The sequence below is a fragment of the Diabrotica virgifera genome, chromosome 2, assembly GCF_917563875.1.
Source record: "Diabrotica virgifera virgifera chromosome 2, PGI_DIABVI_V3a".
Lineage (NCBI taxonomy): Eukaryota > Metazoa > Arthropoda > Insecta > Coleoptera > Chrysomelidae > Diabrotica > Diabrotica virgifera.
This window is the reverse complement of record NC_065444.1, coordinates 214,956,301-214,971,465: the sequence shown is the minus strand read 5'-3', so window position 1 is coordinate 214,971,465 and position 15,165 is coordinate 214,956,301. Positions and strand designations below refer to the sequence as shown.

At 32.4% G+C, this 15,165-nt stretch overlaps 1 protein-coding gene across 6 annotated transcripts in view; it reads left to right on the top strand.

Moving 5' to 3' along the window:
• The window catches only part of LOC114331602 (ADAMTS-like protein 4), a 470,719-nt gene that overhangs the window by 44,183 nt on the left and 411,371 nt on the right, over positions 1–15,165 (top strand). For 3 of the 6 annotated variants that reach the window (XM_028281212.2, XM_028281204.2, XM_028281206.2), the window contains exon 2: positions 7,806–7,989. In XM_028281212.2, coding sequence (XP_028137013.2) covers positions 7,942–7,989 — 48 coding nt within the window. In that variant the 5' untranslated portion in view covers positions 7,806–7,941. Of the gene's footprint in view, positions 1–7,790; positions 7,990–15,165 lie in introns of all 6 variants that reach the window. The other 3 variants (XM_028281210.2, XM_028281207.2, XM_028281205.2) reach the window with 3 other exon arrangements.

Here is a 15,165-nt window from a genome sequence, read left to right as displayed (position 1 = left end):
TATATTATACTGTTAACGAGTATAAAATATACAACTATACATGCATAGCTATGTACATTCTTTCCGGACAGGGAGGTGCAATTGTTTTTTGACAGGGTATTTTTTAATATTAAAAATAAATATTCTAAAAAGGACAGGTTTTTTTAGGTGAAATTTTCCAACTGCCCGGTGATCAAACAAATTACGCGTGCATGTAAATGAAAAGCGCTATACATTGGTGATTGCGCTAATAACCTGTTATGAATACCATAAAAAAAGTAAAAATTTTGAACTTTTCTTCCGACGTTGTTAAAAAAGTTGTTAAGAGTGGCAATAAAATCCAAGAAATTTCAATGCAACGTGATTTGTTTGGTAGAATGCTAGGTCTATCAGTGGACTATAAGATTGACATTTAAACAATTTTATGCTATCCATTCACCCCTCTTCCGATTTCAATGTGCCATTTAAACCGGAGTATACATAACACAAAAATCTTCAATCTTCACGAGTTTGCCTGCTGTCCACGCATTAACTGGATGTGATTATAATTCGTCTTTTTTCCAAAGGGGCAAGATTAGACCTTTTAAAATTAAAAAAAAAATAATTTATCAGAAAGCATTAACGGATCTTGAAGCTACGTTACCGGTACGCGCGATGAAATTTTCGAAACTTTGGAAGAATTTGTGTGCAAAATTTATGGTACAAAAAATTTATCAAATATTAACACAGCACGATTTCAAACATTTTGCCGAAATTATAAGTCTGATAAGAAAATATTGAAAAAGTGTGATCCCTCTACTTTGCCACCGTGCAAAGCCGAATTGAGACAACATCTGCTATGAACTCACTATATCACGAGCATTTGGCGAAACGCATATTTGCAAGTTTTTTAACACCTAAAGGAAATGGATGGATATTAAATATGGATAAATTAGATTTTAATTGGTTTGAGGGAGATTGTTTGCATCAATCAGTTTATGATGCTATAGTTCATCAGCGAACCAAAAAGAATTTCAGATATATTGCTGAAGGTAAGCTTATATACATGTTTTTTTTTCTATAACTGAAATCTTTTTTTTAGTTAACTCAATCTTCTGCTTCTTAGTGTGCCTCATCCTTTCATGACAATGGCGATCATCACGGCCCATTTTATTCTGTCTGCAGCTATTCTGAAGGGTTTTATTGTTGTTTTTACACTCCACTGCTTTAAAATTTTCAACCAGGATAGGCATCGTCTTCCCGGTTCTCTTTTTTCTTGCAATTTTCCTTATATAAGCAATCACATCACGTTTTTTATTTCTTAGTATATGACTAAAGTAGCTCATTTTTCTCTCCTTCATAGTGTTGAGTATTCCTATTGCCTTTTTCATCTTTCTTAATGTTTCCGTGTTTGTTACGTGTTGTGTCCATGATATTTTTTACATTATTCGATAACACCACATCTGAACAATGGCAAGTTTTTTTCAGATGCGCCCGTGATTGTCCAGGCTTCGACTCCATTTAAAAGGACAGAGAATACGTAGCAACTCAATTAATTAATCACTAATTAATTTTTAATTAATTCTAAATACATACTACAGCTATTTACAGATCATGTAGAAGAGGAATCTGAGTCTCGAGGGGAGTCTGACGAAGAAGAAGAGAATTAATATTTAAGGTCAGATGAGGAGTTTGAAGATGAGGAGCTTGAAGAAGAAGTACAATATTCGGACACAGAATTAATTTAGTTTATAGTTTTATACTTTTCTACCTATATATTTATAATAATAAATTTGTCTTTTTCTATCATATTTGCAAAATCTATTGTATAGTACGTATTATTTCCCATTAATTATATAATATAATATTATATAATATATAATAATTACTCTAACGTTTCGAGGTACAACAACATGGGTATCGCCAGGTCACGTGATTTTTCTCGAACGAACGCAATCGCTCAGCTACAACAGAGGACGCAAACAGCTATCGGTATACGCTCTTTGTCACACTGCTGCTTACCTATTATAGTGCTTTTCATTTACATGCACGTGTAACTTTTTTGATCAGCTGGCAGTTGGAAAATTTCACCAAAAAAAAACCTGTCTTTTAGTATATTTATTTTTAATATTAAAAAATACCCTGTCAAAATAACAATTGCACCTCCCTGTCCGGAATGAATGTACATAGCTTTACATGTACCTATAATTGTATATTTTATACTCGTTAATAGTATGTACAGGCGCCCATGCGAGTATCTTGAAGAGTTAAAATCTGAAGAGTTAAAATCGCCTGGCCTGTTTATTTCCTTTATATTTGAATATTTAAATTTACTTAAATTCATGTCAATGATTTTTTTTGTAATAACAATTTTTACCTTTTTTTTTTAATTTTGGGAGGATTTTTGGGGAAAATAACCGCTACCCTCCAGCCAGACCGGCATTTCTGTATTAGGCTATCATGGAAAAGTCACCTGAAAAATTTTCAGGTTGTCTAAAATACCTACTCAAAAATGTCTCACAGCTCTCATGCTAATAGTGTTAAAAGTTTACCAATTTTTGAAAGTTTAGACGTTTTTGCTGTTTTGTTGTTTTGGTTTACAAAATTATTGTTTATAGAATACTTCTCAAGTTTATCTGCTGAATTAGTTTTGTGGATTTGATTAATTAAGTGATTATTTATAATACAACCAACCTCATTGTTTAATTGTGTATATGAGTAGTTAGTAGTAGGATTTCATAAAAATTTGAATTTAAATTAAAGCATACAATATTCTCAATTACAATTCCTTATAGAGGTTTTAATTAATTTTGCGTAATAGCAAGTCCTGCTGATTTCATTTATCTATATAAGGCATTCTCTTCAGTGGCCGATTATTTGTCTTTAGCTGTGTAATTTATACATTCGATTGTCTAATTTATCAATATCTGATATATTCATTTCCATTCGTTCTTTGTTCACGTTCATATTTTGGCTTATATGATTTCTGAATATAACGTTTTCCATGCGTTGTGATTTCAAGCGATATCGCGATTTCAAGGTACTTGTCTATTATAAGACATTATGCAGGTTCCTACAAATTAAAATTCAAGACCGGCATAGTGTGTATGCCTTTTTTCTCACCATAGGGGTAGCTTACGATGGCGCTATCGACTCTGATGATGTTAAATGGATTTAGTTCATTAAATACTATTTTATATGCGTTGCGTTAGTTTCCTATCGGAAAAGGAGTACGACAGCCTTAATTTAAATACAATATGTCGTTCACTAAGATAGTAAAAGGATTGTTAGTCAAATTGTAGAGAATTAAATGAATTATCCATACACGTCATCATTTCATCTATAGTCCGTCCCATGTGGGGAGACCACTCCCGTCTAAAAAAAATCTGATTCGGTTTCTTTGTGGATTCCTATTCAAAAATATCTCCTTTAAACAAATCTGAAGGGTGCCGGGCGGAATTTTTGGGCAGAAATTGTTTAAACAATTTTTTTAAAACAAATACAAAAGATCACCTTTTTTGCCCCGAAGAATATTTTTTTATGTTTTTTTTTGTCATTCTAAACAAGAAAGGAATTATGTGATTTTTCTCAAAAATTGATAGTTTTCTTAGGCCATTTAAAATCTGAAAAATGCGAAAATACGCATTTTCAAGGCTTAAAAACGCATATTTAAATTAGTATTTTTGAGGTTGCCAAGATGCCAAGTACTTCAATTGTAGTTTAAACTTTCGTTTCAAAGATTCTGCAGACTGATCGGGTCTTACTTCAATTTACACCGTTGTTATTTAATTGTTAATTATGCGTGATCATCCGATTTTTTTGCCTTGCCTTGCTCTTTGCAAAAATCTCCTATTTTCTTCCAAAAAATATATTTTTTAGATTTTTCGGGACATTCTAAATAAAATAGTTTTCTTATCATTTTTCTCAAAATGTAATAGTTTTAAAGTTATAAGCGATTTAAAATCCGAAAATGCGCTTTAAATTCTTGAGCAAAAATTCTGGAGCAGAGAAGAACTAGAGCAAGCAGAAAAGGTACAGATCAAATTAGAGAACTAAAACAACAATTGGAAGCTCAAATTCGAAGATATAGAGGGCCGATTAGACTCCTTATAAATAAAATATAAAAAGATGACCAATAATTATGTCACAACCGTACATAACAACAAAACACTAACGGAAAAAGGCAATCAAATTGAGGAAGGTTTAGCCCAAAGATAAACACTACACATCAAAAATATTCTTCGATTTTTTCTTTTTTGGTTCTACAACTCTAAGTTAGTCTTGCTTGGTTTACTATTTTCCTCCACTCTTGTCTTGTCTTGTGCAATAATCTCCCATTATATTATCTCCATCTTATAAAAATCACTCGTTACTGCATCCTTCCATCTCGTTCTTGAGCGACCTACTTATCTTCTGCCATTGGTATTTCCGAAAGGGTTGTATTTAGTAGCTTTTCACCATTCGTTCTTAAGATATGTCCTGCCTATTTGGTACGATTTGCTTTGATGTATCATATTCTATTATCGTCTCCATAGAGTGCTTGGAGTTCGTGTTTATGTCTTCGTCTCCATTCTCCCGTTATCTTTTTCTACAAGACCCAAATATCGTTTGGAGGATCTTCCGTGCTAAGACTAATATTTTTTTGTTACAAGCTGGTTCCGTGTTTACGTATCACCTGCATACATTATGGGGCGAATTATAGTTTTGTACTCGTATACTTTTGTTTTAGCTGCCTTTGAGAGCAGCTTTGATAGGGAACAGCTCTCAAGGAAAGGTCCTTTTGCTAAGCAGAACCTAAAAATATCAACTGCTTATTTTTTAATATACAGAATACTATAATTAGGGCTTTTGAAGGGAAGCTTCTATGCTGACAATGCATTACTTTTTCTCTTTAGTAAAATTCTGAGGCGAACGTCACGGAAGTAGCGCGACGACAAGGCATCACGGAAGAGGCGCCATGGCATAGCTTCAAGAAAGCAACGCCATGAAATTGGCGTTCTTACAAAAAACGAGTATTGGTAACTAAAAAATAGTAAAATAATGTCGAAAGGACTTGAAAGTAGAACAAGTGGCTGAACTTGCTGCCATACTAATAGCGAAAGAATACTCAATTGACTTCTTTTAACTATAAAAACGTGAACACTGACAAGAAACGGACATAGTACCGCAAGAAACCTTACGTCAACGTAGCTCAAAGACTAAACCACACTAAAACTGCAGCAGTTGGGAGCAGGTATAACTCCATATACCACTCGAAGGTATTATACAGTAGGGTGGGTCGAAAAAAAATAATGTTTAATTTTTTAATCGCTATACCACGAAAAACTTGCCCTTGGGGTATATAAGTAAAATGCAAAGTAGAATAAAGTTATATATTGAACCTACAGCTAGCGCATCATACCTAAAATTTAGTTTTTTTTTTAAATCAAGGCATTTTTAAATTATTTTTACAATCTTTAGCCAATAATATTTGAACGTGCTATAGTGAAAACTCTTTAATTAATAGTTTAAAAAATAGGAAATAAATTTGAAACAGACCATATCGTTTAATTTGCGGTAGCGCAAAATACTCAAAAAGAAGGCGTGGTCTGGTATGTTGTGTTGGGTGTTAATAGCTTTGTTCCAGCAGAATGTTGAACCGATGTTGAACTGATTCAGGATCGTACTGAGCGTGCGCTTTACATAAAACGCGTACGGTTTTATGTAAAGCGCACGCTCAGTACGATTCTGAATCAGTTCAAAATTCTGCTGGAACAAAGCTAATTAGCACAATCAATTTTTTGTTCTTTTATTTAACACTCCATTTAATTGAAATATAATTACTGTAGTGTCTTTTTATACAGGATATAAATAAAACAACTTATAATTTTAATAACATGTTTAATTGAACCAAAAAAACCAATTTCTATCCAAACAATGTCAATTAATTAAATGAAATTTTAACTTTAGAAAGAGTCTTTTTTTACTCAATATTTCTGAGTGGGTACGCTGAAGCTGCGCTTGCTGTCAAACTTTGGCATCGAAGCTCTGGATGCTACGGCAGATCTTATGAAACCATCTCGTTCATTAGCACCGACGACTTTTTTATATGCCTCAGTCACTAACTTGACCTAGCGTTCCACGGCTTGAGTATGACATGGAAATTTTCCAAAGTTCCAATCATCGGGTGTTTCACCAGCAGTTATTTTAACCCAATCTTTATCATCAGAGATTCTCCGTAACAGTGGTGGTGGTGTAATTTCAGTGGTGTTCCAATCAATTAATTCAGTATAGCCAGTCGCATGAAAGTGGAACAGGTCGAATTGGAGGTCGAAAAACCCTAATTGTTTCTGTTTTTGTAGCTAGAATCCTTACTTTGATTATTCTTCGGAATCCTAATTCTCTTATGTGCTTCCTTTCATCAACTCTCATCCTCAGTATCAAATTTTATGGGTGGAAAAAAATGCATTTTTTTCGATTACAGGATCAACTTTTTTAATCAAATTCGCTGGTAGAAATCTGGTTGATTTGATAGCCTTAAAAACATGTTCAGGTCCATCTGTTATGTATTTGCTGTTCTTTATTTTAAACCATACAGGCATGTATGATTGAATGAAGGATACTAATTTATGTTCAACTGAAGGAATTTGCACACTTACATACATTCTCAAAACTCTGTTAGCAGTAGTCAACCATCGAGAGTGGGAAAGTGGATCCGGTTCTCGAACAGATAAGTCCACAGGGCAGATGCCTGACTTTATCGAACAACTTATGTCCAGAAAATACTGTTGATCTTTACTCAAAAGATTGCGATTAATGTCTGGTAATTCACAATCAACACTTACAGGATTTGAAATAAATGCCGGAACGGCAACTCGTTGAAATGCAAAAGGCATAATGCAAACTGCAGTGGACTTTTTACGTTTTCTTCAATAGAACGAATCACACCATTTTTCCAACCCGTGTTAGTAACGGTACCGTCACACACCATTGCGTCAAGTTCATTACATCAAGTTACATTCATTACGTCAAGTCATCCCATTACGTCAAGTTTGACAGCAAGCGCAGCTTCAACGTACCCACTCAGAAATAGTGAGTAAAAAACTCTTCTAAAGTCAAAATTTCATTTAATTTTTTGACATTGTTTGGCTTCAATTTGGTTTATTTTTTGTTTTAATGAAACGTTGTTTTATTTATATCTTTTATAACTTTAAACACACTATAATAATTCTATTCCAATTAAATGGAGTGTAAAGTAAAAGAACAAAAAATGGATTGTGCTATTAACACCCAACACAACATACTAGTTGCTGGACCACACCTTCTTTTAACGTGCTAATATGTGAATTTTACCAATTTTTGAGTATTTTGCGCTACCGCAAATTAAAAAATATTGCCTGTTTCAAATTTATTTCCAATTTTTTAAACTAGGTATTAACTAAACAGTTTTCACTATAGAACGTTCAAATATTATTAGCTAAAGATTGTAAAAATAATTGAAAAATGTCTTGATTACTGAAAAAACTAAATTTTTAGGAAGGATGCGCTAGCTGGAGTTCAATATATAACTTTATTTCACTTTGCATTTTACTTATATACCCCAAAGGTAAGTTTTCCGCGGTATAGCGATTAAAAAATTTAACGTTATTTTTTTTTTCGACCCACCCTATATACAGATGGTGTTCTAGGAATCTTTTCAACAAAATATATTTTCGGCGCGGTATGGCATACCGCATGTCAGTGCTTAAGGTATATATAAATGGAACTGTTCAATCTCAAATTAAGCTTTGTTTATGTTTTTTCACTTTCATTGCGTTTTATGGAAGCAGCATAATACATCTTTTATTTTAAAGTATTTAAACTTTTAGTACACCAGTATGGTCAACAGCATAATCCATTAATTAAAATAAAATAGTTAACATTTCGGCATCTAGTTAGACATTACATAAAAGAAATTATAAAGTGAATCATAAACATAATAGTGTTTTACGAATCATTTTCAACATGTGGCAGTCAAAAACTTTTATTACGCTTTTCGTTGCTGTTTATTTGGTAAGTATCTGTGTGTTGCTTTATCTTTCTAGGTTAGTTATTTTATTGGCTCTCTAGTTTAATTGTAGTGACTCAGAATAAATTTTGTTTTTAATTGTTTTTTCCCAGAATCCTGTAACGAATAGTTAAATTGTTATACAAAAAAACTTATGTTTTGATGTTCCGTTGGTCTGTTAATTTTTTTTTCATAACTGTGTTGTGGTAAGTGTTCTCTTAGTAAAACGGAAACATAAACATATCTTTATACAGTGCGCTGGAATAAGTGTTACCCCCCACGTATTAACTTATTTACTTTTAGCACATAAGCAAAACGCTCGAACAGGTCGATTTTTAAAAAAAATCATAGTATATTATAGCATCAATGTTTCGAACTTTACGCGATCCCTCTTCAGGTGACAGTTATAATTTTAAATTTTTAAATGAGAAAGTACATCATGTGACCTCATTTAAAATCTTTTGAAATACTGATTACAAAAATGTATAATACCTGCGCAAAATTTCGGTCCAATGCTTTATAAATGCATTAATTTTTTTTTGAATCCTGAGAAAACTGCTAAGAATTTTTGAAAAATTGAAAGGCAGAATGAAAGATTACATGATTATCGAGGGACGAAAGTCCCTAAAAACTTCTATAATGTTTATTTTAATAAGTTTAGGGGTGAAAACGAAGAGAAAATTTAGTATGATTTTTAATTTCAAATATATTATGCAAAATAAACTTTTTGTTTAATCTAAGGGACTTTCGGCCCTCGGTAATAATGTAATCTTTTATTCTGCGCTTAAGTTTTTTAAAAATACTCATTAATTTTCTAAGATTTCAAAAACAATGAATGCATTTAAAAATCATTTGAACGAAATTTTGCCCAAATATTATACATTTTTGTGATCAGTATTTCAAAGCCTTTTAAATGAGGTGTCACATGATGTACTTTCCCATTTAAAAAAATTAAAGTTATGACTGTCACCTGAAGAGGGACGCGTAAAGTTCGAAAAATTGATACTATTACTATAATATACTATGACTATTTTAAAAATCGACCTGTCCAAGCGTTTTGCTTATCTGCTAAAGATAAATGAGTTAATATAGGGGGTAATTCCAGCGCACTGTAGAAATACAGAAATTACAGAAATTACAGAAAAATTTATACAATCGTAAAATTGATCGTAAAATTGACCCTATATAACATCGCATAAAGGTAAATAATAAAATGTATTATTTTAAGAGGTGGGTATAATTTAAAAATCAATATTTTAAGCTCATTTTTGAAAATCTTTTTGACACTACGATAAAATTATTATATTTTTAAATTAAATAAACATATTTAGTACAATTGAAAGAATATTAAAAAAAATCAAAGCAAGATATTGAGAAATAAGCCAGTAGTGGTCAATTTTTCCAGGCACCTAAAAAAATGGATTTTGCGGTGGAGATCAGAACTCGCTGTTGATCACGTGAAGCAAAAAATTTTACATACTTATATAAAAAAATATTTTATTAGCTTATGAGTTTCTTGAGGTAACGCTGTCGAGTTTTTTTAGTTTTAACGATTTTTGACTTTTGGTATCACAAAACAACGATATTTTTGGCAAAAAATTTTGGTTTTCTATAATAACGTTTGTCAAATAAATGATCTTAGAACCTTTATAGACTGGGAGATATTATACAGAAGTTCAGCCACGATTTTCTAAGTCCTGCCTTTTGCAATACTGGAAGGGTAGACGATGTACTTACAATCTTTGGAAACATCCACAAATTTCCTGTGACATTTTCCTGTAAAAATTAGATTTTCCCAAAAAATAAAAATAGGGTTTTGCGATGAATTTCTAAGTCCTGCCATATCCGTAGATAGACAGGATACTATCGATTTTATGAAGAAATTTTTTTGGGCAGGAGGGTTGCAAACGGGGTAACGGAGTATATATGTATACAAACATGTAAGGAAAATAATGAAATTTTCATGATTTTCTAAGTCCTGCCAACTTAATAAACTAAACATATTTATTTCAAAATGATCAAAAAAAATATTGGCATGACGTCTCCTAATGTTTAAGTATACTTGTCCCTTGGAAAATTCTGCGGAAAATTTTCACCCTGATTTCGTGATTTTCTAAGTCCTGCCTTTAAAAAGTTATAATACTCAAATACAATCAATACCTTTTCGGTACTCGGCAGGAAGGTTAAACGGTTCTTGTGGCAGGAGTCCTAGATTTGTAAGAAAATTCGTGAAAAAGTCAACGATTTTCTAAGTCATGCCATTTTGCACATGTTTCAAGAATCTTAATATAAGTCTATATACAAAGAGGCAGGATGGTTTTATGGTTATTTTGTATACAGGGTGGGGCATTAGTGTGGGCTAGTCCAATTACTCGTTTGTCGTAAGATATACGAAAAAAGTTATTTAGGTAAAACATGTGCCACAGATAGGACTATAATTTAACAGTATTTTCTAATATACAGGGCTACCCGTTTTCACAGGGTGACAAAAATTTATGTTTTCTTAAATGGAATACCCTGTATATTTTTACATTTTTGGATTCTACTCGATGTTCTCTTTAATAAAATATAGTGTTTCGAAATATTGTACGAGGTAGTTTAAAATATAATTACGTTTTTTTTTTTAATTTTGTAGGAACATTCACACCCTATACATATTGTTAGTGATTTGATATCCAAACTTCTATTAATTTATGTTTAAACGATTTTTAATATAGTCTACTATTGTCAGTTAATAATAGTATACCAAAATGTTTAATTTTAGTATACGGGGTTGGTTGAAACTTGAAACTCGGAATGACTATTTTCTTAGTTTTCTTAAATGGGACACCCTGTATTTTAGTATTATAATAAAATGATATTTTATGGTACCTTTTTATTTGCTAAGTATTTTCTATACCATATTTATATATTAATTTCGGCAGTAAATTGATACAGACAGATTACTCAGGTGGTTTTTGGGGTTTCTGAACAAGAATGTCACATTAGAACAGATCTTTACCTAGTGCTCGAGGTGACTGATATACACGCCGTATTCTTAAATTTCGAGGCTTTCAGACACTAAAGTGATGCAAGTAGATTACTCGAAGAGTTTTGTGGTTGCTGAACTGAATACGCCATCAGAATCGACCCCGAAAAACTCTCTTAAATTCGAGATCAGTCACCCTGGGCACCAGGTGCTCCGAGGGTCGGTTGTAATGTCATATTCGTGTTCGGCCATCCCAAAAACCATCGAATATTCTGTTTTTTTTAATTTATTGCCGATATCCCACGAAACTCCAGATGACGTGCCTTAGCAGCAACTCTGGGCACTAGATGATTCTGAGGTCGGTTCTGCTTGCGTATTCGTAACTCCATAAACCTCCCAAATAACAAAATTTTGCCCTTCATACACTGATTTTGACAGGTTTATGCACTTTTGGATGCATCTTATGCACTAAAATGCAATTTCCACCCATTTTTATATTATACACCCTTTCCTGATGTTATCCTGAACACAATGCAAAAAGTTGCAAGTAGATAGATGCTGGATTTAAAAATCGATTTATTCTGGTGTTGTTAGTGTTAGTACATTTTGCTATCAAATATAGGAAACAATATCAGGATACTATCTACAATATCAGGATAATATCTACCACTAACAACATACAGGGTGTCCAGAAACTCTAACAAATAACGACCGGAGATTCCTCAGATAATTTTAAGGCAATTTAACACAATTCACCTAATCTGAAAATGCTTCCTAAGGCAGATTAAAATAACATAAAACGTGAAACATGAGACGTGAAACATGAAACTTGAAATAAGAAACAAATAAATTGTGAAAAAACATTTGATTTCATGTGATATACTAATCGAAGAAACAAAAATAAAATTTGTATAGTCGACAATGGAAAGTTATGACGAGGTCGTTGCTGTCATGGCAAACCTCTATTACTGTCTAAGGGAGGCCGCAGATCAAAGAAACGTGAAATAAAAACATAAAAGGTAAAACATGAAACAAAATGAATTGTGAAGGACGAAACCGTTTCATATTATATACTAATCAAAGAAACAAAATGAAAATTTGTATAGCCAACAATGGAAAGTAATTATGACGAGGTTGTTACTCTTGTGGCAACTTTTTATTACTGCCCAACACCATAACCATAGTACGTATTTGGTTGCAAACGAACTAAGTAATCATCTTCCCAAATTTAAATCATTTTATAGACTGAGTATTCAAACATCTACATTGTTTTATTGTGGGTCCTGTTTTAAAGAAAACTGATATTTTCTTATCATTACCTATTCGAGTACCTCTCCAGGTTATAATTGTACAACTCTTCGTTCTACTTTACAGCAGAAACCAATGCAATATTAAATTCTTGGTCGGAATTCATATTATGCACGTAATTAACTGTCCAAAACAATGAAACTGAAACCGAAAAATACAACACGATCTCTTTCCTGAAACAGATTTCACCAAGATAAAAATGTTTTATGTGCATGAATCACACTCGCTTCTTGTGTGTGCGGACTTCTATTTGTTTAGCTGTGTTTTATTTTCATGAAACGTGTTTTACGTTTCATGTTTTATGTTTCATGTTTCTTTGGTGTGGGGCCTCTCGAAGATAAAAAAGTTTCAGGCACATGAATCACACTCGTTTCATTGGTGGGCGTACTTTTAAATAGACGGAGGCCTATGACCACTGACCAGTACTAGAAATTCACAATTGATAAAATCGATTCATCTCTGGAAGAGAAATAAACGTAGCAGTTTTCGTTTTTCTAAATATAATTTTTCTAAATTCTTTTAAACTCAAAAAACCAAAAAACGAAAAATTTTTCACATCGATTTTTCTAGAACACTGCGTATTCTTCTGAGTTAAAGGAAAAGTACCTTTTAGTACAAAACTATCCCAGAATTCAATAATCCAGTGTCAGAGATGCTTAAAAGTTGGACAGAAAAGTTATTCGTTAATATATCCGTTTCCGTACCCAAACGGACCCCTATGACCGGTACTAAAAATTGACAATTGATAATTGACATTTGACAATTGACCTCTGGAAGATAAATAAGTGTACCAGTTTTCGTTTTTCCAAATAAAAGCGTTCTGCAGCTATTTTAAAGAAACTAATTACAAGACTTCGATATGCTTCTTCTAGACGAAGCATATCGAAGTAGAGGTCGTCCGCCAACCAGATGGTCTGATGACATTTGTAAAGTTGTAAACGGTTTTAGATTAGTGTTTTTTAAGCATAATCGACATGGTATGACTCAATAAAAATGTGGTGATATGAATATGTTTGTATAACACCCTGAAATAATTTTACAGACAGATAATTTAATTTTTTTATACGAAATAACTATACAACCATCCTGCCTCTTTGAAAATAGATTTATATTAACCTTCTTGAGATATGTGCGAAATGGCATGACTTAGAAATTCATGTAATTTTCCACGAATTTTCTTACAAATTTTTTAACTATATATAGTAAAAAAGGGGTAACTAAACATCCTGCCATTTTGCATAATGTATACTGAAATTATTTATTTTGTAACAAAATTTATTTTATGACTTAGAAAATCACGGAACCAGAGTTAAAATTTTATACAAAATTTTCCAAGAAACAAGTGCAGTTAAACATTAGGTGACGTCATGCCAATATTTTTTTTGGTCATTTTGAAATAAATATAATTAATTTATTAAGTTGGCAGGACTTAGAAAATCATGAAAATTTCATTATTTTCATTACATGTTTGTATATATGTATACTCCCTTAGTCCTTTTACGACCGTCCTGCCCAAAAAAATTTCTTCATAAAATAGATAGTATCCTGTTATTCTATGGATATGGCAGGACTTAAAAATTCATCGCAACTACCAATTTTTTTATTCATGGAAAATCTAATTTTCACAGAAAAATGTCACAGGAAACCCGTGGATTTTTTCACAAATTGTAAGTACCTTCTCTAACCTTCCAGTATTGCAAAGGGCAGGACTTAGAAAATCGTGGTTGAACTTGGGTGAACTTCTGTTAATATCTCCCGGTTTATTATATTATATGGAATGTTGCGTGTTGTAGTGCTTAAAATATTCCATATTTTTTAAGCACTACAACACGCAACATTCTATGTAATATGAAAATTCTAATACCTTTTTTAAAAAAGTAAATATAAAAAACCGAAATTTTCTAAGCAACAAATAAGGATACGGACATAAAAAACGACATTTATTTTGAAGGTTTTGATATGACTTAGGTATAAGTACATCTGACAACTTTATATTTCATTCGATTCGAGGACAACCACCATCAACTGACCCAGTTTTCTACTTTTCAGTGTTTTCAGAGCCGCCTGTGGTATATTCCAAATCGAATTAATTCTGGCTGTCCCACTAAGCAAAACAATAAAATATTGGATGCGTACGGACGCGTTAGCGACATGTAGCTGAAGAAAGAGAAAATTATATACGAAGCAAGCTTTCAATCCTAATAGCAAATAATTAATATTGAAAAATATCAAAAATTACTAAAAGATTTTTAAATTGAAAACTTACTGGTACATCCCCATGTATACACCTCCAAGACTTCTACAATTTGCAAGTCATATGGATGCTGCAGTAAAGACGATAGGGAAGGAATTCTAAACTTTGCAATTCAAATCCCCCGTCTGCAGCCGGTTAGGAACTGAAAGATGCACCATAGTTACTCTACTGAGTAATAAGAAAATAAAATAAAAATGTGTGTACCATTTTTATATATTCGGCTGCAATACGAAGGAAAAACAATCTTACTTTTTAATTAGAATAAGGAGTGCAGCCAGTCCCTTTAACTGCAATTTTCTGCTCTTATTGGAGCTTCATCAGAAGGAACGTAGGCACTGTTCTCCTATGAAGTGCCTTCTCCTATGAAGTGGGAGAACAGTGCCTACGTTCCTTCTGATGAAGCTCCAATAAGAGCAGAAAATTGCAGTTAAAGGGACTGGCTGCACTCCTTATTCTAATTAAAAAGTAAGATTGTTTTTCCTTCGTATTGCAGCCGAATATATAAAAATGGTACACACATTTTTAAAGAGAAAATTATCTGTAGGACGGAATGCAAAATCCTTGGTGAATATCTATTACCTGAGCTTTTTACAAATTTTAAAATATTATTTTTATTTATTTATAAAAATTTGAAAATATTTATTTTACTCA